At 43.2% G+C, this 21,197-nt stretch overlaps 1 protein-coding gene across 2 annotated transcripts; it reads left to right on the top strand.

The window, feature by feature from the left end:
• The first annotated feature begins 449 nt into the window (after window positions 1-449).
• Window positions 450-20,973, top strand: LOC101117613 (zinc finger protein 850-like). 2 transcript variants are annotated; one of them, XM_027978921.3, is made up of 3 exons: window positions 450-728; window positions 2,499-2,628; window positions 14,346-20,973. In XM_027978921.3, the coding sequence occupies exons 1-3, from the start codon at window positions 696-698 to the stop codon at window positions 17,165-17,167; spliced, it is 2,985 nt and encodes a 994-aa protein (XP_027834722.1). In that variant the 5' UTR covers window positions 450-695; the 3' UTR covers window positions 17,168-20,973. The 2 variants fall into 2 exon arrangements, with proteins under 2 accessions (XP_027834722.1, XP_060255175.1); XM_060399192.1 differs by lacking the exon at window positions 2,499-2,628.
• Window positions 20,974-21,197: the final 224 nt, after the last annotated feature.

Below are 21,197 nucleotides of genomic sequence, written 5' to 3'. Positions count from 1 at the left end.
TTCAAGGATTAACTTCAGTTAATCCTGAAGGAAATCAATCAGTCCTGAATATTCATTGGAAGGACTGACGCTGAAACTCCAACATTTTGGCCATCTGATGCAAAGAATTGGCTCATTGGAAAAGACCCTAATGCTGGGAAAGATTGAAGGCGTGAGAAAGGGACAACAGAGGATAAGCTGGTTGGATGGCATCAGTGACTGGATGGACATGAGTTTGAGCAAGCTCCAGGAGTTGGTGATGGACATGGAAGCCTGGCGTCCTGCAGTCCATGGGGTCGCAGAGACTCCTACACCCCTGGGCGACTGAACTGCACTGATGCTCTGATAGTCAATACCGTCAACACCCTTTCCCCGAGGCCTCTGCAGCCCTAGAAACTACATAACCCAGAAGGTTGTGTGCCCAGCTGAGCCAATTAAGGCACTTCCGTGCCTGTGGCTGTCTTTGGGGTGGGACTTCCGGCGTCCTCCTCCTGGCGGCCATTTGTATTACTTTCCTGTGTGTTGTCGCTCGGGAGCGCTACGTTGGGAATGAGGTGACTGAATTAAGACGGTCCAAGAGGCAGCGCACAGAGGCGGGTCTCAAGTTCGGCGAGGCCGTCAGGGGACCCCCGCGCTAGGCCCCAGGTCGCCCCCGCTGTGCCCACTTCCCGCCTCCTCTCCCGCCGCTCGCGGTCCTGCTCTGGCCACAGAGTCCGATGGCGGCGGCGGCGCTGCGGGATCCGCCTCAGGTAAACGCTGGTCCCCTGGGCCCTTACCATTCTCACCCCACCAGACACTAAAGCCCGAAGTGCGTGGCGCCTGCTCACGTGCCCGAAGCCCGGCCCTGGGGTCCAGGCCGCTGAGGCGGTCGCGGGTGGGGCCGTGTGTCTGACAGGGTGATGCAGCGCGGGAGAGGGTGACAGGCGGGGGAACCTGCCTGCGCAAAGGCTTCCAGGTGGGGTATAGGCGAGAAGGTCCAGGAAAACTGCCGTGGATCTGGTGTCTGCAGGGAACAGAATGTGGTGAAGTGAAGTCGCTCAGTCGTGTCCGACTCTGCGAACCCATGCATTGCAGCCTAAGAGGCTCCTCTGTCCACGGGATTTTCCAGACGAGAATACTGGAGTGGGTTACCATTTCCTTCTACAGGGGATCTTCCCGACCCCGGGCTGAACCCAGGTCTCCCACATTGTAGGCGGACGCTTTACCGTCTGAGCTGCCAGGGTGGTAGAGTGGTCCTGATCTAGGCTGGATCTGCCTGCAGTGGACTGAAGGGGGTGACTCGGTGGGTAGGCTTCGGTTCCTGGCCAGGGATCAAGGCAGGTTGGTCGTGGTGTGAACACCGAATCCTAGTCACTAGACCTGTGGCCAGCGACAAGGCCCTGGCCCTTCAGTTTTGAAGGAAAAAAAATTCTCCCAAAGAGGCGAAGCTGTGAAACAGTATTTATTAGGAGCAGAAAAGAGTACAGTACCTTTTGGATAGACCCACCGGCGGACTCAGGGAGAGTCGTGCTGTGGTGGTTTGAGTCGCTTTTGTGGGGCATTTATTTCTGGTTTCTTTTGGCCAATCATCTTGCTTTGCTTGGTTTTGAGTCGGTATTTGGTGTATCTCAGGATTTTCCTGCGTGTAAGCGCATCTTTTAGCCAAGATGAATTCCAGTGAAAAGGCTTATTGGGTAGTGGACATCACCTACTTTGAGGTGACGCCCCTTCCCTTTCCAAAGAGGCTTTCTGTGCTGACTTCCAAGGAGCCTTTCTGTTCATGTATAGTGGGGAGGTCGCCTTAACTTCAAGAATGGAAAATATGTGGTTTCTTATGTTTTATGTGGGCAGGGCCCAGCCTCCATCATCCTGCCCCAGACCTACTCAAATGTGAGAGTCATTTGTGGTGTCGTGAACCAGGATTCCAGAGAAGGTTGAAGGAGAGAAGGGTTTTGGCTGCTGAGGGCACAGGGGGTGCAACACAAAAGGGGAAGTAGGTAATGGGCATCTATAATCACGTGTGCTTCTGGGTGGCTCAAATTGAAGCAAGAATCAGTAAAGGTATAAAAGGGGCCTTCAGAGCAACTTTACACAAGTGCAGTTGTGGGGGTGCAGCTGTGGGGAGTAAAAGTGCGCGAGAGGTACAGTCTACAGAATCATGGGTACGTGGAGAGGAAGTGCTAGCTCACGGCCCCAGCGTCCTGTTACTGGGGACTGAAGGGTGAAGCCTGAGCCCAGGTTTGGTTGTGTCTGTGAGTCACAACCTAGAGACTCCAGGGGAGTTGATTGACAGAACGGATGGGACCCTACAGGCCAGGACGAAAGCTTGGATGACATGTCTCTGCAGTCCATCCCAGCGTTGCTGAGGACTGAACACAGTGAATAAAGGGACCCTGAGGGATAAGCTGGGCACCAGTGACACCGAGGTCTGGAATTCTTGTTTGGTGGAGAGCTTTGGAAGAGGATGAGGGTGGGATAGATGGGTGATAAGATGAAGTGTGGGATCCTAGAGTGTTCATAGTTTACTCTGTCTCTCATAGAAGTGCAGTGTGACCTTTGAGGATGTGGCTGTGTACTTCTCCTGGGAGGAATGGAGACTCCTTGCTGAGACCCAGAGAAGCGTGTACCTCGATGTGATGCTGGAGAACTATGCACTTATATCCTCACTGGGTAAGACTCTCACAGCCTTCCCAGTAACCTGGACTAGGCTCTGTCCCATCTCACCCCCTTTCCCCAAGGGGTTCTCTGTTCTTCTACATGTGGACTTCGAGCACTGCTTGTTTCCCAAGCTTTCTGAGTTGCTGTGATAGCTAGCTAGGACTGGGTTGTTTGTACTGCCCTCTTCTTTCCCCTGCAATACCAACCCCAGTACCTGTTGTACAGAACGCTGTTAGGAAAAAGATTCCAAGTCAGTAGTATTACAGTAAGCTTAATGGATTCTACCTACTTGCCCTCTCTCTATCCGGGTCAGTGTGTCTAGATCCTTTTCAACTCTGTGTCCCTTCTTTTATGCTGAGTTGTGCAGCTTGTGGGATCTTAGTTTACTGACCAGGGACTAAATCAGGGCCCTGGCAGTGAAAACTTGGAGTCCTGGTCACTGGACTGCTAGGGAACTCACTTGATCCCTTTTTTTTAGCTAACATTTCTTTGTGCCTGCTTGTGCTGAACCATGAGCTACTTTTCAGTGTCCTCCAAGGTTGGTAGTGTTTAGATTTGCTTTCTCTTTTTCCCCAGCCTTGTCCAGATATAAAATTGTATATCTTGATGTGGTAAAGTTTTGACTTGATGTATGAATACAGTATGAAATAATTGTCACAGTGAAATTAGTTAAACATCTATCACCTCATTAAGTTACATTATTGGTGTTGTCACTGTTGTTATACAACATCATTTTTTGTTAATATTTATTTAGGCTGTTCCAGGTCTTAGTTGTGGCACTCAGGATCTTTGATCTTTGTTGCAGCATGCAGGCTCTTTCTTTGTGTCATTTGTGATCTAATTCCCTGACCAGGGATGGAACCCAGGCCTCCTGCTTTGGGATGGCAGAGTCTTAGCCACTGGACCACCAGAGAAGTCCCAGCATCATTGTTAACTATTGCCACCATGCTTTATATTACATCCTCAGAACTTATTAATCTTATAACTGAACATTTGTACCTTTTGACTGACAATCTCCCTATTTCCATATTCCCCAGCTCCTAGCATTTTACTCTGTTTATATGATTTTCCCTCATTTAGTTTTTAAAAATTACAACCATACGGGACAAAGATTGTTTCCTTTAAATCTATGCCTTCACCAATACTTCTTATCTTTGCTCTTTTTTTCATTTTCTTTTATTTCCCCCTGCTCTTTTTTGACAGTAGCCATCTTGTCAGGTAGATTTCCCTATAGTTCAGATGGTAAAGAATCTCCCTACAGTGCAGTTTGATCCCTGGGTCGGGAATCCCATGGACAGAGGACCCTGGCGAGCTACAGTCCATAGGGTCACAAAGAGCCGGACACGACTGAGCAGCTACTACTGCGTCTTACCAGATGTGAGGTGTTATCTCATTGTGGTTTTGATTTACATTTTCCTGATGGTTAGTGAGATAGTTGGTGAGGAGGAATATTTTTTCATGTACCTTTTAGCCATTTGTAGATCTTCTTTGATAAAATGTCTATTCAAGTCTTTTGCTCGCTTAAAAGAATTTTTAAAATCTTATTTATTTTTAACTCGTGTGTGTGGTTAGTCACTCAGTTGTGTCCAACTCTTTGAGATCCCATGGGCTGTAGCCCGCCAGGCTCCTCTATGCCTGGGATTCTCCAGGCAAGAATACTGGAGTGGGTTGCCATATCCTTCTCCAGGGAATCTTCCCAACCCAAGGATCAAAACCAGGTCTCCTGCACTGCAGGCAGGTTCTTTACCGTTTGAGCTACCAGGGAAGCCAATTTTTAGCTTAATTTTAATGAACTTATGTATTTTTGGCTGCACTGGATGTGAGTTGCTGCATGCAGGCAAGTGCAGGCTACTCTCTGTTGCAGTGCGCAGGTTCTCAGTAGTGGCTTCTCTTCTGTTGGCTCATGGGCTCTAGAGCACAGGCTCATTAGTTGTGGGCTCATGGGCCTAGTTGCCTCAAGGCTTGTGGAATCTTCCTGGACCGAGGATTGAACCCGTATCTCCTATAATGGGTAGGCTGATTCTTAACCACTGGACCACCAGGGAAGTTCCTTTGCTCACTTTTTAAACAGATTGTTCTTTTCCTGTTGAATTGTAGAGTACCTTATATATTGAATACTTCAGATATTAAAATATAAATTTCACCAATGAAATCTATCTGATCATGACCTATTTTTGTTGTTGAAGATTACTGATTCAATTTCCTTATTGGTATTGGTCTATTAAAATTTTCTATTTATGATTAAAAATTGATAGGTTGTATGTTTCCAGGAATATATCTGTTTCTTCTAGATACAGCTGTGTGTAACAGCTCCTAGTAATCTTTTATGATTCTTTGGTCCTGTTTTATTTCTCTGTTAATTTATATGAAATAAAGTCTAGACAAAGGTTTGTCAATTTTATTTATCTTTTTATTTATTTATTTATTTATTTTTGGCTCTGCTGGGTCTTTGTTAGTGTGCAGGCTTTTCTCTAGTAGTGGAGAGTAAGCACTACACTCTAATTGCAGTGCTTGGGCTTCTTATTGTGGTGGCTTATCTTGTGGAGCACAGGCTCTAGGGCACAAGGTCTTTAGTAGTTTGTAGCACGTGGGCTTAGCTGTTCCGTGGCATGTGGGATCTACATGGATCAGAGATTGAACCCATGTCTCCTGCATTGACAGGTAAATTCTTTACCACTAAGCCACTAGGGAAGCCCCTATCTTTGAACAAAACCAGCTCTTAGTATTGTTAATCTTTTTATTATCTTTATAGTTTCTATTTCATTTATTTCTGCTCTGGTGTTTTTTTTGGCCATGCTGTGCAGCATGTGGGAACCTTAGTCTTAATTCCCCTTCCAGGGAAGGAACCTGCACACCCTGCACTGGAAGCATGAAATCCTAACCATTGCACCTCTAAGGAATTCCCCTTTGCTATCTTCATTTCCTTTGTTTTGATAACTTTGGTCTTAGTTTTTTTTCTAGTTCCTGGAGGTGTAGTTTGATTATTTATTTGAGATTTTTCTTTTTTCTTAATTGTGGCATTTATTGCTCTAAACTTTTCTCTTAAAACTGCCTTTGCACATTTCATATGTTTTGTTATTATTTCTGTTTTTCTCAAGGTATGTTTCATTTTCTTTTTGCTTTTTCCTTTTACTGATTAATTGGCCAGGAGCATATTGTTTAATATTCGCATGTTTGAATTTTGAAGCTTTCCTCCTATTGCCGGTTTCTAGTGTTATCCATTGTCTTAGGAAAAGTTACTTCATATGGCTTCAGTCTTCTGAGATTTGTTAAGACTTGTTTGACATATTCTATATGCAGTTGAGAAGAGAGTGTATTCTGCTATAATAGGATGGAATGTTCTGTACACATCTGTTACATCCATTTGGACTGAAGTATTCAATTCAAATAACTTTATCTGGATATCCACCTATGTTGAAAGGGGGATATTGCAGTTCCCTATAAATATCTTGGAAGGAAAGTTATGACCAACCTAGGTAGCATATTAAAAAGCAGAGACATTACTTTGCCAACAAAGGTCTGTCTAGTCAAGGCTGTGGTTTTTCCAGTGGTCGTGTATGGATGTGAGAATTGGACTGTGAAGAAGGCTGAGCGCCGAAGAACTGATGCTTTTGAACTGTGATGTTGGAGAAGACTCTTGAGAGTCCCTTGGACTGCAAGGAGGTCCAACCAGTTCATCCTAAAGGAGATCAGTCCTGGGTGTTCATTGGAAGGACTGATGCTGAAGCTGAAACATAAAAAAAAATTGACATTAAAAAAAAAGAAGAAGCTGAAACTCCAATACTTTGGCCACCTCATGTGAGGAGTTGACCCATTGGAAATGACCCTGATGCTGGGAGGGATTGGGGGCAGGAAGAGAAGGGGACGACAGAGGATGAGATGGCTGGATGGCATCACCAACTCAGTGGATGTGAGTTTGGGTAAACTCTGGGAGTTGGTGATGGACAGGGAGGCCTGGTGTGCTGCAGTTCATGGGGTTGCAAAGAGTCGGATGCTACTGAGTGACTGAACTGAACTGAACTGGTAAATATCCTGTTGCTGAGACTTCCCTGGTGGCCCAGTGGTTAAGATGCTGTACTTCCACTGCAGGGAGCAGTTCAGACCCTTGTTGGAGAACTAGGATCCTGCCTGCCATGCAGCATCCCACCCCTCACCCCCGCCCCGCCTCCAATTTTCTCTTGCTGTCTTTTCTGCCTTCAGATCTGGTCATATTTGCTTAATTTTTAAGTTATGATGTGTAAGGTATGATATATGTGTGTATATATGGTTATAATTATTACATCGAGAAGGAAATGGCAACCCACTCCAGTATTTTCTCCTGGAGAATCTCATGGATGGAGGGCTACAGTCCACGGGGTCCCAAAGAGTCGGACACGACTGAGTGACTTCACTTCACTTCATGATGACCACCTCCTTTATTATTATATAATGACCTTTGTCTCTTGTGACATTTTTTGATTTAAAGTCTATTTTGTCTCACTTAAGTATAGCTTACCCTCTTCTCTTCTGATTTCCATTTGTGTGGAGTATCTCTTTCAATTTCTTCACCTTCAGCCTGTGTGTGTGTCCTTAAAGCTGAAGTTACTCTGTTGTAGGCAGCATGGAGTTGAGTCTTGTTTTTTTTTTTTTTTCTGTTCAACCACTTTATATCATTTGATTGGACCTACTGCTGTCACCCATTATTGCCCCTCTATTTTTCAGTTTTTTTTCTTGCTTTCTTGCTGTCTTTATGATTTTCTGTGGGAATGGACTTTTAAAATTATTTATTTAGTTATTTAGCTGTGTTGGGTCTTAGTTGCAGCATGTAGGATCTTCGTTGCATTGGGCAGGATCTTTTGTTGTACTGCATGGGCTCTGTAGTTGTGGTGCATGAACTTAGTTGCTCCGAGGCATACAAGATCTTAGTTCCTTGACCAGGGATCGAACCTGCATCCCTTGCATTGCCAGGCGGATTATTAACCACCTGGAAAGACCCTATGGTAAGATACTTTTATTCTTTTCTCCTGTCTTTTGTGTCTATAGGTTTTTGATTTGTGATTACCATAGGCTTATATAAAACATCTTAAAACATTCTATTTTATGCTGATAATACTGTAAATTCAATCCCATACAAAATGTCTACTGTTATACTTCCCCCATGCATATATTTTGTTTTTGATGTCACAATTTACATCTTTTTATATTGTGTAACCATCAACAAGTTATTGTTGGTATAGTTGCTTTTAATACTGTTATTCTTTATCTTTCATGGTTGAGTTGAGTAAGGCAGTTTTACAGTATTAGAGTGTTCTGAATTTGACTATATACTTATTTTTACCAGTGTGTTTTATGTTTTAATATGTTTTCATGTTACTGTTAGCATATTTTTATTCAGCTTGAAGAAGACTTGGTTAGACTTCCTCATTTCTTATAGGGTTAGGTCACGTAGTGATGAACTTCCTCAGTTTTCATTTGTCTAAGAGTCTTCCTTATTACTGAAGAATAGCATTGCTGGTAAAATATCCTTGGTTTGCAGTGCCCCCACCCCTTCCCCTTTGGCATTTAGAACACATTTCACTGTGACTGTATGCAGTGTTTTAGCTCAGAAAACCTCTTGTATCTTTATGGGGGTTCCCTTGTGTGATGACTTTCTTTTTTCTTGCAACTTTCAAAATAATTTGGCCTGACTTAGACTTTTATATTAATGAGTCTTGGTGAAGTCCTCTGTGGATTGAATCTGTTTGGGGACTTACGAACCTCATGTGCGTGAATGTCCATTTCTTTTCCCAGATTTGGAAAGTTTTCATTTATTACTTCTTTAAATAAACTTTCTGCCCCTTCTTCATGCTCTCTTCCTTCTAGGGCTACCATTCAGTTCAGTTCAGTTCAGTCACTCAGTCGTGTCCGACTCTTTGCAACCCCATGAACCGCAGCACGCCAGGCATCACCAACTCCCAGAGTCCACCCAAACCCATGTCCATCGAGTCAGTGATGCCACCCAACCGTCTCATCCTCTTGTCATCCCCTTCTCCTCCTGCCCTCAACCTTTCCCAGCATCAGGGTCTTTTCAAATGAGTCAGTTCTTTACATCAGATGGCCAAAGTAATGGGGTTTCAGCTTCAACATCAGTCCTTCCAATGAACACCCAGGACTGATCTTCTTTAGGATGGACTGGTTGGATCTCCTTGCAGTCCAAGGGACCCTCGAGAGTCTTCTCCAACACCACAGTTCAAAAGCATCAGTTCTTCGGTGCTCAGCTTTTTTTATAGTCCAACTCTCACATCCATACATGACCACTGGAAAAACCATAACCTTGACTAGACGGACTTTTAGACAAGTTAATGTCTCTACATTTTAATATGCTGTCTAGGTTGGTCATAACTTTCCTTCCAAGGAGTAAGCATCTTTTAAATTCATGGCTGCAATCACCATCTGCAGTGATTTTGGAGCCCAGAAAAATAAAGTCAGCCACTGTTTCCTCATCTATTTGCCATGAAGTGATGGGACCAAATGCCGTGATCTTAATTTTCTGAATGTTGAGCTTTAAGCCAATTTTTTCCCTCTCCTCTTTCACTTCTGTCAAGAGATTATTTAGTTCTTCTTCACTTTCTGCCATAAAGGTGGTGTCATCTGCATATCTGAGGTGATTGAGATTTCTCCCAGCAATCTTGATTCCAGCTTGTGTTTCTTCCAGTCCAGCGTTTCTCATGATGTACTCTGCATATAAGTTAAATAAGCACAGTGAGAATATACAGCCTTGACGTACTCCTTTTCCTATTTGGAATCAGTCTATTGTTCCATGTCCAGTTCTAACTGTTGCTTCCTGACCTGCATATAGGTGTCTCAAGAGGCAGGTCAGGTGGTCTGTATTCCCATCTCTTTCAGAATTCTCCATTATGCAAGTATTATTTTGCTTAACAGTGTCCCATAACTCATGTAGACTTTTTTCTTTACTCTTTTTAGTCGTTTTATCTTTTTTCTCCTGTGACTGGGTAAGTTCAAAGACCTACTTTCCATTTCATAATCATTGTTTTGATTGATCAAATTAGCTGTTAATGCTCTACATTTCATTCATCTTACTCTTCACCATAATTTCTGTTTGGTTCTTTTTCATATTTTTCTGAATCGCTGTTTTAAATCTTACTTTACTGTATATCATTTTCCTTATTTTGTTGAATTGTCTCTCTGTGTTTTCTCGTAGCTTACTGAGCTTCATTAAAACAATTATTGTGAGACTTAGAGAATGAACTTATGGTTCCTGGGTGGGGAAAATGGGGCAAAGGGATAGTTACGAAATTTGGGATCTACTTGTATGCTGCTGTTGCTGCTGCTAAATCACTTCAGTCGTGTCCGACTCTGTGCGACCCCATAGATGGCAGCTCTCCAGGCTCCCCCATCCCTGGGATTCTCCAGGCAAGAATGCTGGAGTGGATTGCCATTTCCTTCTCCAGTGCATGAAAGTGAAAAGTGAAAGTGAAGTTGCTCAGTTGTGTCCGACTCTTAGCGGCTCCTTGGACTGCAGCCTACCACCAGGCTCCTCTGTCCATGGGATTTTCCAGGCAAGAGTACTGGAGTGGGGTGCCATTGCTTTCTCTGCTACTTGTATGCAACGCTATATTTAAAATGGATAACCACAAGGGCCTATTGTAGAGCACGGGGAAGTTTGCTCAGTGTTATGTGGCAGCCTGAATGAGAGGGAGCTTAGGGAAGAATAGATACATTGTATATGAATGGCTGAGTCCCTTTGCTCTCCCCCTGAAACTGTCACAACATTGTTTATCAGCTATACTCTATATGCCAATATAAAATAAAAAATTAAAAAAAAATTATTGTGAGAGACTTCCCTGGCAGGCCAGTAGTTAAGACTCTGTGCTTTCATTGCTGGGGGCATGGGTTCCATCCTTGCTTGGGGAATTAAAAGCCTGCATGCCTTGTGGCTTGGTCAGATTATACTACAAAGCTGCAGTCATCAAGATGGTATGGTACTGGCACAAAAACAGAAATATAGACCAATGGAACAAGATAGAAAGCCCAGAAATAAACCCATGCACTTATCGGTACCTTAATTTTGACAAAGGAGGCAAGAATATACAATGGGGCAGAGACAGTCTCTTCAATAAGTAGTGTTGGGAAAACTGGGCAGCTACATGTAAAAGAATGAAAGTAGAACACTTCCTAACACCGTACATAAAGATAAACTCAAAATGGATTAAAGACCTAAATGTAAGACCAGAAAATATAAAACTCTTAGAGGAAAACATAACACTCAATGGCATAATCAAAGCTGGATCCTCTATGACCCACCTCCTAGAATAATGGAAATAAAAACAAAAGTAAGCAAGTGGGACCTAATTAAACTTAAAAGCTTTTGCACAGCAAAGGAGACTATAAACAAGGTGAAAAGACAGTCTTCAGAGTGGGAGAAAATAATAGCAAATGAAACAACTGACAAAAGATTAATTTCCAAAATATGCAGGCATCTCATACAATTCAATACCAGAAAAACAACCCAATCAAAAAGTGGGAAAAAGACCTAAACAGACATTTCTCTAAAGAAGACATACAGATGGCTAGTAAACACATGAAAAGATGCTCAACATCACTCATTAATAGAGAAATGCAAATGAGAACTACAACTCACACTGGTCAGAATGGCCATCATCGAAAAGTCTACAAAGAGTAAATGCTGGAGAGGGTGTGGAGAAAAGGGAACCCTTTTGCACTGTTGGTGGGAATGTAAATTGATACAGCCACTATGGAAGACGGTATGGAGATTTCTTAAAAAACTAGGAATAAAACTACCATATGACCCAGCAATCCCACTCTTAGGCATATACCCTGAGGAAACTAAAATTGAAAAAGACACATGTACCCCAATGTTCATGCAGCACTATTTACAACAGCTAGAACATGGAAGCAATCTATATGTCCATCAACAAATGCATGCATAAAGAAGTTGTGGTACATATAGACAATGTACTATTACCCAGACATAAAAGAGAATGCATTTCAGTCATTTCTAATGAGGTGGATGAACCTAGAGCCTATTATAAAGAGTAAGATAAGTCAGAAACAGAAAGATAAATATTGTATACTAACACATATATATGGAATCTAGAAAAATGGTACTGAAGAATTTATTTTCAGGGCAGTAGTGGAGAAACAGACATAGAGAACAGACTTATGGACACGGGGAGAAGGGAGGAGAGGGTAAGATGTATGGAGAGAGTAACATGGAAACTTACATTCCCATATGTAAAATAGGTAGCCAATAAGAATTTTCTGTATGTCTCAGGGAACTCAAACAGGGGCTCTGTATCAACCTAGAGGGGTGGAATGGGGAGGGAGATGGGAGGGGGAAGGTTCAAGAGCCAGGGAACATATGCATATTCATGCATGGCTTATTCATGTTGAGGTTAGACAGAAAACAACAAAACTCTTTAAAGCAGTTATCCTTCAATTAAAAAATAAATAAAAATTTTAAAGGTAAAAAAACAATTGTTATAAATGTTTTGTTTGACAGCTTGTAGAGCTCCATTTCTTTGGGGCAACTGATTAGTGTTCCTTCAGGGGTGTCAGGTTTCCTCGATTATTGTGTTTGTGTTTCCTGCAGCCTCATGTTGATGAGTACATTTCATGGAGCAGTCATTTCTTTCAGGCTTTACGTAAGGTTTTGGTGGGCAAGATCCTCACCTCTGTGTGGGTGTGAGTGTGCTAGCTTGATGGACGGTGGCTGCTGCACCCACAACAAAGCCCAGTGGCTTTGTGTTTGCAGCTCTGTCCCCTGAGGTCCGTGTCAGCACAGACTGCAGGGTCCTCAGTAGCTAAAGCCGTGGGTGTCCACAGTAATAGAGAAGACTGCTAGGGCTCTCCTGATTTCTTTCTCCCATGGGATATGTTTTGACTGAGGGGGTCCCTCTTAATGTGGAGTTTGGCTCTTGGAGGGGGACTGCGTCATAGTGGTGATGGCATTGGTGTCTGATGTGTGGATTCTGTGGAGCAGATATAGATCTGGACTCTAGGATGTGAATAGATGCAAGGCAGTAGCACTTCTAGGGTCCCAGTTGCTGAATACTCTGTCTCAGTGTTGACTTCGCTTTGTGAGATGCAGTGGCACACTGAGCAGTGGTGGAGCCCTGACCAGAGTATGGGTACACATGGAGACAGTGTCTCAGGGGTCTGAAGAACTAGCTCACCCATAGTGGCCAGGAATCTGGCACCTGAGACATTCAGACATTCAGGTGACAGACGTGGAGTCAGGTTATAGAATATGAACGTCTGTGGTTCAGGTGGGGCTCAAGGGTTTGGGGTGTGTGCAGGAGTTATGGGGATGGCAGCTGTGGTTCTGAAACAGAGCAATAGCTACTTTTGTGGGGACAGGGATGATTCAGCATATTATTCTCTTGCCAGTGCCTCATGTTGGTGGCTATTAGTTACCTTAGTGTGAGAGCTCCCAGTGCCCTTTGCAGAGCAGGAGCTGAGGTTCACACCTGTAAACACTTGCCTTCCTCTGCTCTGCAAACTGTGGAGTCTGCAAGTGTGGCAGGGCCTGTTGAGTTTCTCTAAGGTAAAAGCTACTGGGATCCTTTGCAGTGCAGGCCATTGGGAATGTGACAGCAGCCACCATTTGGCTGATGCACTTAGTTCCCACCCTTCATCTTATTTCCTGTCTATCTCCACGTGTCTGTTAAGGTAATATCTCCAGTGATCGTTTTCGTGTTGTTCTTTTTCAATTTCCTCTGTGTTGCTGCAGTATCTTAATTGGATTCCTGAGTCTCCCAAGGGCAACTTTTGTTTGCTTTTGTGTATTTTTTGTTGGTGGTGAAGGCTCGTGTCCTCTGCTGTTTTGCTGACATCACTCTCCTGGATCTTTTCTCTGCATCTGTTATGTGCTGAGTTGCTTTGTGACGGTACAAGCTGTTCATCTGTCCTGTTTTCCCGTTAGGATCTTTATCCTGCATGTCCTATGTAGTTGCTTAACTAGTGCTTATAGATGTCCCAGGATTGACATGACTCCAGTCATGGTGAGGTGGGCTCAGAGGGGGCCTGGTCCTGGTGAATGGCAGCTGAGGAGAGTATGACATCAGGCTGTGTTCAGATCATAGCAGGAACCTGTCTTTGTTCAACCAGGGTTTAGGTGCCATTTCCAGTGCATGGCCATACTACTATCTTTTCCACTGTTAACACTTGACTGACTTGTCAGTTGTACTGCTTGTCATTCCTACTGTGACTTTAGCCCAGGGATAATCTGGACTTCTTATTTGGACTCCATATCTCTGGACTTCACTCCTCTCTGGACTCCACATCTCTCTTATTTCTCTCACTACCCTTTCTGTAGTACTCACCAACATTGATTGTGCTATGATATGTTCACATTTCCCTGAATTGACTTCAAATAGCAGCTGATGTTGCTGTGGGGTTTTAATGAGCTTAGATGACCTTTTCTACCCAGTCTCAGCAGAAAAGTCCTACAGGAAGCCAGTGGAAGAGAAGTGAGTCGTAGACCCTGCCTCTCTTCCTTGTGTCCTACCCTGTTTTTGTTTTTTTCTCCTGATGAGATCTCTGCTATTGTGTGACCTTGAGGCTCAGTAATGCACAACAGTTGGTTGTTCTTCCAACTAAATTCCAAGCTCTGTTTCTTGAAAAGCATCTCATAGACTCATACCTGGATTAGATAGGTACACATTAGTGATGAGCTGGACCCTTCTCTATAGTCAATATGTACTTGACCTGCATTTCTTTCTGTTCAGGTTGCTGCTGTGGAACAGAGAATGCAGAGACACCTTCTGAACAGATCACTTCTCTAGAAGTGTCACAGGCTAGGACTCCAAAGGCAGCTTTGTCTTCCCAGAAGATCCACCCCTGTGAGACTTGTGGTCCAGTCTTGAAAAAAGTTTTCCACTTGGCTGAGCACCAGGAAACACAACACACCCAGAAACTGTTGAGGTGTGGAGCATGTGTGAAACAGTTTTGTTTTAGTGCAAATTTTCAGCAGCACCAGGAACACATGGGAGAGAAAACCCTCAGAAGTAGTGTGGATGAGGCCAAGTTTTTCAAGAGCTGCAGATTCCTTGTGTTACAGAAGCCATTTACCTGCAGGGAGTTTGAAAAGGACTTCCCAACAATTATGGGACACCTGCAGCAACAGACCACTCCTACTGTGGAGAAGCCAAACACAGTCACCCAGTGTGAGTCAACTTTACAGAGCAGAAGTCATCACACCTCAGGAGAATGCAAGAAAGCCCTCAGCCCCAAACACACACTTGTTCAAAATCGGGGTGTCCATACTGGAATACCTTGTTTTGTGTGCAGTGAATGTGGGAAAGCATTCAGGTACAAATCCTCATTTGTTGTGCACCAGAGAGTGCATGCTGGAAAAAACCTTCATGTGTGTGGTGACTGTGGGAAATCCTTTAGGCAAAGCTCAATTCTCTATAAACATCGAAGAATTCATACTGGGGCAAGGCAATACAAGTGCAGCAAATGTGGGAAATCCTTAAGTCACAAATCTGTCCTCATTTCTCCCCACCCGTGGTGCAGTGGCGAAAAGAGTTATGTGTGCAGTGAATGTTCAAAATCTTTTAGCCATAACTCAGTATTCATTCCACACAGGAGAGTTCAAACTGGAGAAAGGCCTTATAAGTGCAGTGACTGTGTGAAATCTTTTACTTCAATGTCTGCACTCTGTTATCATCAGAGATCCCACACTGGAGAACGACCTTACATATGCAGTGATTGTGGAAAATCTTTTATCTCTAGCTCTGACCTCCGTTATCATCAGAGAGTTCATTCTGGAGAAAGACCTCATGAGTGCAGTGAATGTGGGAAATCTTTTATCACTCGTACTGCTCTCCGTTATCATCACAGAGTTCACACTGGAGAAAGGCCTTACGAGTGCAGTGAATGCGGGAAATCCTTTACCCGAAAAAATAACCTAATTATACATTTAAGGGTTCACTCAGGAGAAAGGCCTTATGAGTGTAGTGAATGTGGGAAATCTTTTACTTTTAGCTCTAGCCTTCGTTATCATCACAGAGTCCACACTGGAGAAAGACCGTATGAGTGCACTGAATGTGGGAAGTCTTTTAACAACAGGTGGACGCTCATTCGACACCGGAGAATTCACACAGGAGAAAAGCCTTATGTGTGCAATAAATGTGGAAAATCTTTTTCCTGTAGCTCCACCCTCCAGTATCATGAGCGAGGTCACCTTGGGGAAAGGCCTTATGGGTGTGATGAATGTGGGAGATCTTTTACTACTAGCTCTGCCCTCCGTTATCATCAGAGAATTCACACAGGAGAAAGGCCTTATGAGTGCAATGAATGTGGGAAGTCTTTTATCTCTAAGTCTGACCTCCATTATCATCAGAGGGTTCATTCTGGAGAAAGGCCTTATGAGTGTAGTGAGTGTGGGAAATCCTTTATCCGAAGGAATAACCTACTTTTACATCAGAGAGTTCACACAGGAGAAAGGCCTTACAAATGTAGTGAATGCGGGAAATCTTTTAACAATAGATGGACACTCATTCAACACCAGAGAGTTCATACAGGAGAAAAGCCTTATGTGTGCAGTGAATGTGGGAAATCATTTACCTCCAGCTCCACGCTATGTTATCATCAGAGAGTTCATGCAGGAAAAAGGCCTTATGAGTGCAGTGAATGTGGGAAATCTTTTACCTCTAGTTCTACCCTCCGTTATCATCAGAGAGTTCACACAGGAGAAAGACCTTATGAGTGCAGTGAGTGTGGGAAATCTTTTACTTTTAGTGCCAGCCTCCGTTATCATCACAGAGTGCACACTGGAGAAAGGCCTTATGAGTGCAATGAATGTGGGAAATCCTTTAAGGATAGATCACAATTCAATAAACATCAGCGAGCTCACACTGGAGAAAGACCTTATGAGTGTGCTGAATGTGGGAAATCTTTTAGCCAAAAATCTTCCCTCTCAACACACCAGAAAATTCATAATAGAGAACGGTCTTATGAGTGTAGTGCATGTGGGAAATCTTTCACCTCTATCTCTGGCCTTGGTTATCATCAGAGAGTTCACAGGGGAGAAAAGCCTTATCAGTGCAACGAATGTGGGAAGTCCTTTACCAATAGCTCTATACTGATTCGACACCAGAGAGTTCACACAGGAGAGAGACCTTATGTGTGCAGCGAATGTGGGAAATCTTTTACTAGTAGTGCCACCCTTTCTTATCATCAGAGAGTTCATGCAGGCAAAAGGCCTTATGAATGCAGCAAATGTGGGAAATCTTTTACCTCCAGTTCTACCCTTCGTTATCATCAGAGAGTTCATGCAGGAGATAGGCCTTATGAGTGCAGTGAATGTGGGAAATCTTTTATCTCTAGCTCCAAACTCCGTTACCATCAGAGAGTTCACACAGGAGAAAGGCCTTACGTGTGCAGTGAATGTGGGAAATCCTTTAGAGACAGTTCCCAGTTTAGTCAACACCGGAGAGGTCATACTGGGGAAAGACCTTATGAGTGTAGAGAATGTGGGAAATTTTTTATGCGAAAATCTACCCTTTCTCAACATCAGAGAGTTCACACTAGAGAAAGGCCTTAGGTGTTTAGGGAATGTGCAGTTTTCTTGTTCAGTGTAAGGATACCAAAGGAAGCTGAGGATTCATCTGTCTGAATTAGCTCCCAGACATCTGCATAGCTATTGATAATCATGAGGAACGATTCCTCATGATTTTGTGGGAAATGTGTTGCTATGTTTCAGTCTCTAACCTCTCCAGGGTTCTGCCCACATATATGTCACTCCCATCTCTGTGGTCAAAGCCATTTCGTATCTAGCTCTCAGCAGGCCCACCCAGTGTGCTCAGGGAGACTTACTGTGTCCTCCCATGTTTTAGCCAAGTTAGGAATCACTTGAGGCCTATGGTGCCAACTTTCACTCCTCCGTGACTATCTTGGACATGGACCTGGTCAGTGTCAGCCCAGAAACTATCAGAAGTTCAGCTGGCAGCTTGCAGAGAATAGCAGTAGGGATGTGTTGATCTCATGTGATACTAACAATAAGGTTTTCCAGCTTCCAAATGATGAATAAATACTTGCTACAGGTTGCTTTGGCTCATACAATACTCGAGACCTTCTAAGCTCTTAAGTCCTCTTTCATCTTGGACGTTCTATTTACTGTGCAGGTAATTCACAGGTTTGTGCTGTGTAAGCATAAAGGGGAGAACAGTTTTTAGGGGTCTCAAAGTTTCTGAGAGGTGACGGTATGTTGACAATAGCTTGCCAGTTATGACCAGGTCTGCCTTGCAGCTGCAGCTTGCTAGAAAAGATTGCAGGGATTTCTGGTTTTCACTTGAAGCCTGGAGGCTTTGTTTTAGGAGTCTGCCAGGTGACACTGAGAAGCAGGCAGATGTGAGAATCTCAAGTGCTTCTGAGCATAACATTAATTTTTTTCCTTACTAAACAGAGAGATCCCAGGGTGTTTTCAGCACTGTGGAGGGAAATCTTCCCCAGGTCTGCAGAGAGCCATGTTCTCTGATTATTGTAACTGGTTGTAATACCACTGGGTCCATAACTGGTGCAGAAACACTGATTTGTAGGGAGAGGAGGACTGCAGCCAACTAGTGTACTGTGCTGCTTCTAAATGTGCATCTACAAATGTCCATGTAAAAGTGATAGGCCCTCTGTATTGTTCATCTCAAGGCCATTACCGCATGGATTGGAAGAAAATTAAAAGGGGGTCTAGTCCCTGGCTGTCGGAGAAGGCAATGGCAACCCACTCCAATACTCTTGCCTGGAATAATCCTATGGATGGAGGAGCCTGGTAGGCTGCAGTCCATGGGGTCGCTAAGAGTTGGACACGACTGAGCGACTTCGCTCTCACTTTTCAGTTTTCATGCATTGGAGCAGGAAATGGCAACCCACTCCAGTGTTCTTGCCTGGACAGGAACAGGGGAGCCTGGTGGGCTTCTGTCTGTGGGGTCGCACAGAGTCGGACACGACTGAAGTGACTTAGCAGCAGCAGCAGCAGCAGCAGCAGTCCCTGGCTGTGGCTCTTGTGACCCAGACAGCATTCCCGTTGACTGTCAGTGGAAATGTTCTCCATTACTCGCCATATTTGTTGGCACTGATGCAAGTTTGACAACCACCTCCGCCCCTCAGGGCATAGAGAGATGATGGAGTGTATGGTTGCCATAGCTCTCTGTCAGAAAGACTGGGCCATAGAGATCTTTAAGTTGCGCTATTTTTTAAAGCTATACTAAGGTATAATATCTGTGGCTTTCCTGATGGCTCAGCGGTAAAGAATCTGCATGCAGTGCAGGAAATACAGGAGACCAGGGTTCAATCCCTGGGTTGGGAAGATCCCCTGGAGGAGGAAATGGCCAGCCACTAGAGTATTCTTACCTGGAAAATTCCACGGACAGAGGAACCCCGCAGGCTACGGTTTGGGTCACATACGACTGAGCTACAAACACACACACACAATGTATAATTTACATTTGCTAAACCAAGTGTATTTAAAGTACAACTTGACAAGTTTTGACACAGGTGTGAACCTCTGAGACTATCACCATAGTCCTGATAGTGACCATATCTGTCATGGTGTATTTACCTCATTTGTTCTATAATCTTGCCTTTCTCACCTTTCCAAGTAACCATGGATTTACTTTCCTTAAAATAGATACCTTGCATTTTCTTGAATTGATATTATTGGAATCATATGCTATTTACCATATTTTTCTTTCCTTTCTATATTGTAATTACTTTGAGACTCATCAGTGATGTATAGCGCTTTTTTTTTTGACTGACAAAAAATATGACATATTTTTCAATATGCCACGGTTAGTTTATCCATTCTCTTCATGGGTATTTGACTTGTTTCTAGAATTTGACTTCTGAAAATAAAGCTAGGATAAAAATTGCGTTAGTTCTTTGTATGAACATGTATTTATCTTTTGTCAGTAACTTAGAATGCAGTGTCTGAGCCACTGCCGTTCTATTCTTGTTGGCTGCAGTGGGTTTTTATTTCAGGCGGAGGGCTTAGTTGTCCTGCCACATGTGGAATCTTGGTTCCCTGACCAGGGCTTTAATCCCAACCCCTGCATTGGAAGGAGGATTCTTAAACTCTGGACCACCAAGGAAGTCCCACAACAGTTTTACTTTTGAAGAAGCTAACATTGTGATCTAAAATGATTGTGCCTTTTGCATCCTACCAGCAATATATTGAGAATTCCACCTCTCCCATATTCTGAATATTTGGTTTATTGATTGCTTTAATTTTAGCTTTTTTGTTTTTTAGAGGTATATCACTTTTTTTGTTTTAGTTGAGTTTCTGTAAGGATTCATGATGAGCGGTTTTTCAGATGTTCATTTCCTATCTATGTATCTTTGTTTAAATGTCTGCTTAAATCTTTTTCTTTGTTGGCCTTTGGCTATTTTCCTTTAACAAATAGGACGATGAAACCACAAAGATGTATATTGGAATTTCACTCATTTTTTAATATTGTGAGTGATTTTGCTTTATGGAGTAATTTTTTAATACTGGCAGAATTTTCTAACCTAAAAAGTTTCTTTTTTTTCCAGTGTCCACAGTGCAGTGGATACTGTGACATATGCTTTAAATTTTACCTGCACTGTTAACATATTCTCTATCACATTCTTGATTTTAGTCACTTAAGAATACAATAAAACCTTGCTTTATAGTGCTTATGCTTTTGCTTTGTTCTATCACTATAGAAGTTGGTGGATTGGAGATGGGGACAAGGTTTCATCAGGATGGACTGGTCTTTGCTTTGAGTCCCAAAGCCTGGTTGGGAGGGAATGGAGGTCAGTGGTCAGACTCCTCAAGTCCTCATCCAGGCTATCTGAGTTTAAATTCTGTATCCCTGATCAAGGACCCACAGGCAAACACTCTTCCCCAAGCCCTTTTCCTTTTATGTAAAATGGAGGTTAGGAGCTGCCCTGCCTCTGGTCCACTGAAAGATGTGAAGAGAGGAGCTGTTCATTCCCACGCAGCTCCCTCTACAGGTGAGATCCTGGTGCCAGGAAACTTTAGCTCCCCCTGATATCCTCAGACCCCTCTATCCCCATGTGCATGCATTTCGGAAATAAATGGGGCTTCTCATAATTCCTGACCTGGGTCAGCCCTCAGGGACTTATCTGCATCGAGGAGGGGGCTGCTGGTTACTGAGGTCTCTGTGGATTTGCCAGTGGGACATTGAACTTGTATGTGCCATTTATTTAAAAAATGTTACATAAAATATTTTTGTAACTCTCCTTTTCTCAATTCTCTTATTGTACTTAACTAATTTATTCTTTGTATTAGTTATATCCTTATCTTGTTGCATTTTACAGAGTGCCATGTAATTAATATAAATGCCATGTAAATATACTGTGAAAATTTACTCAGTCTATATGTGTTCATGGTTATAGCTTATTTTTCCTGAATCCATTGACTCTTGAGATTGAGAGCACACTCACCAGTTGATGGATTACCACAGAAGCATTTTGATTCTTTTTCAAATGGGAGATCGCTTCTTTCTCTTTGCCCTAGTTGGTAAATTAATTCTCTTCAGATCCTCTGTAAACAAATTTCATTTATTATGCTGAAATGCGAAATGACTGATTCTATTACA

Source organism: Ovis aries, chromosome 14 (assembly GCF_016772045.2).
Source record: "Ovis aries strain OAR_USU_Benz2616 breed Rambouillet chromosome 14, ARS-UI_Ramb_v3.0, whole genome shotgun sequence".
Taxonomy (NCBI): Eukaryota; Metazoa; Chordata; class Mammalia; order Artiodactyla; family Bovidae; genus Ovis; species Ovis aries.
This window is presented reverse-complemented; position numbering and strand designations above follow the sequence as displayed.

Excerpts from the sequence above, each read along its gene's own strand:
- LOC101117613 (XM_027978921.3), top strand. The coding sequence starts at position 696 with ATGGCGGCGGCGGCGCTGCGGGATCCGCCTCAG. Across the intron at positions 729-2,498 it reads CGCTGCGGGATCCGCCTCAG|AAGTGCAGTGTGACCTTTGA; the intron begins GTAAACGCTGGT and ends TGTCTCTCATAG. Across the intron at positions 2,629-14,345 it reads TGCACTTATATCCTCACTGG|GTTGCTGCTGTGGAACAGAG; the intron begins GTAAGACTCTCA and ends CTTTCTGTTCAG.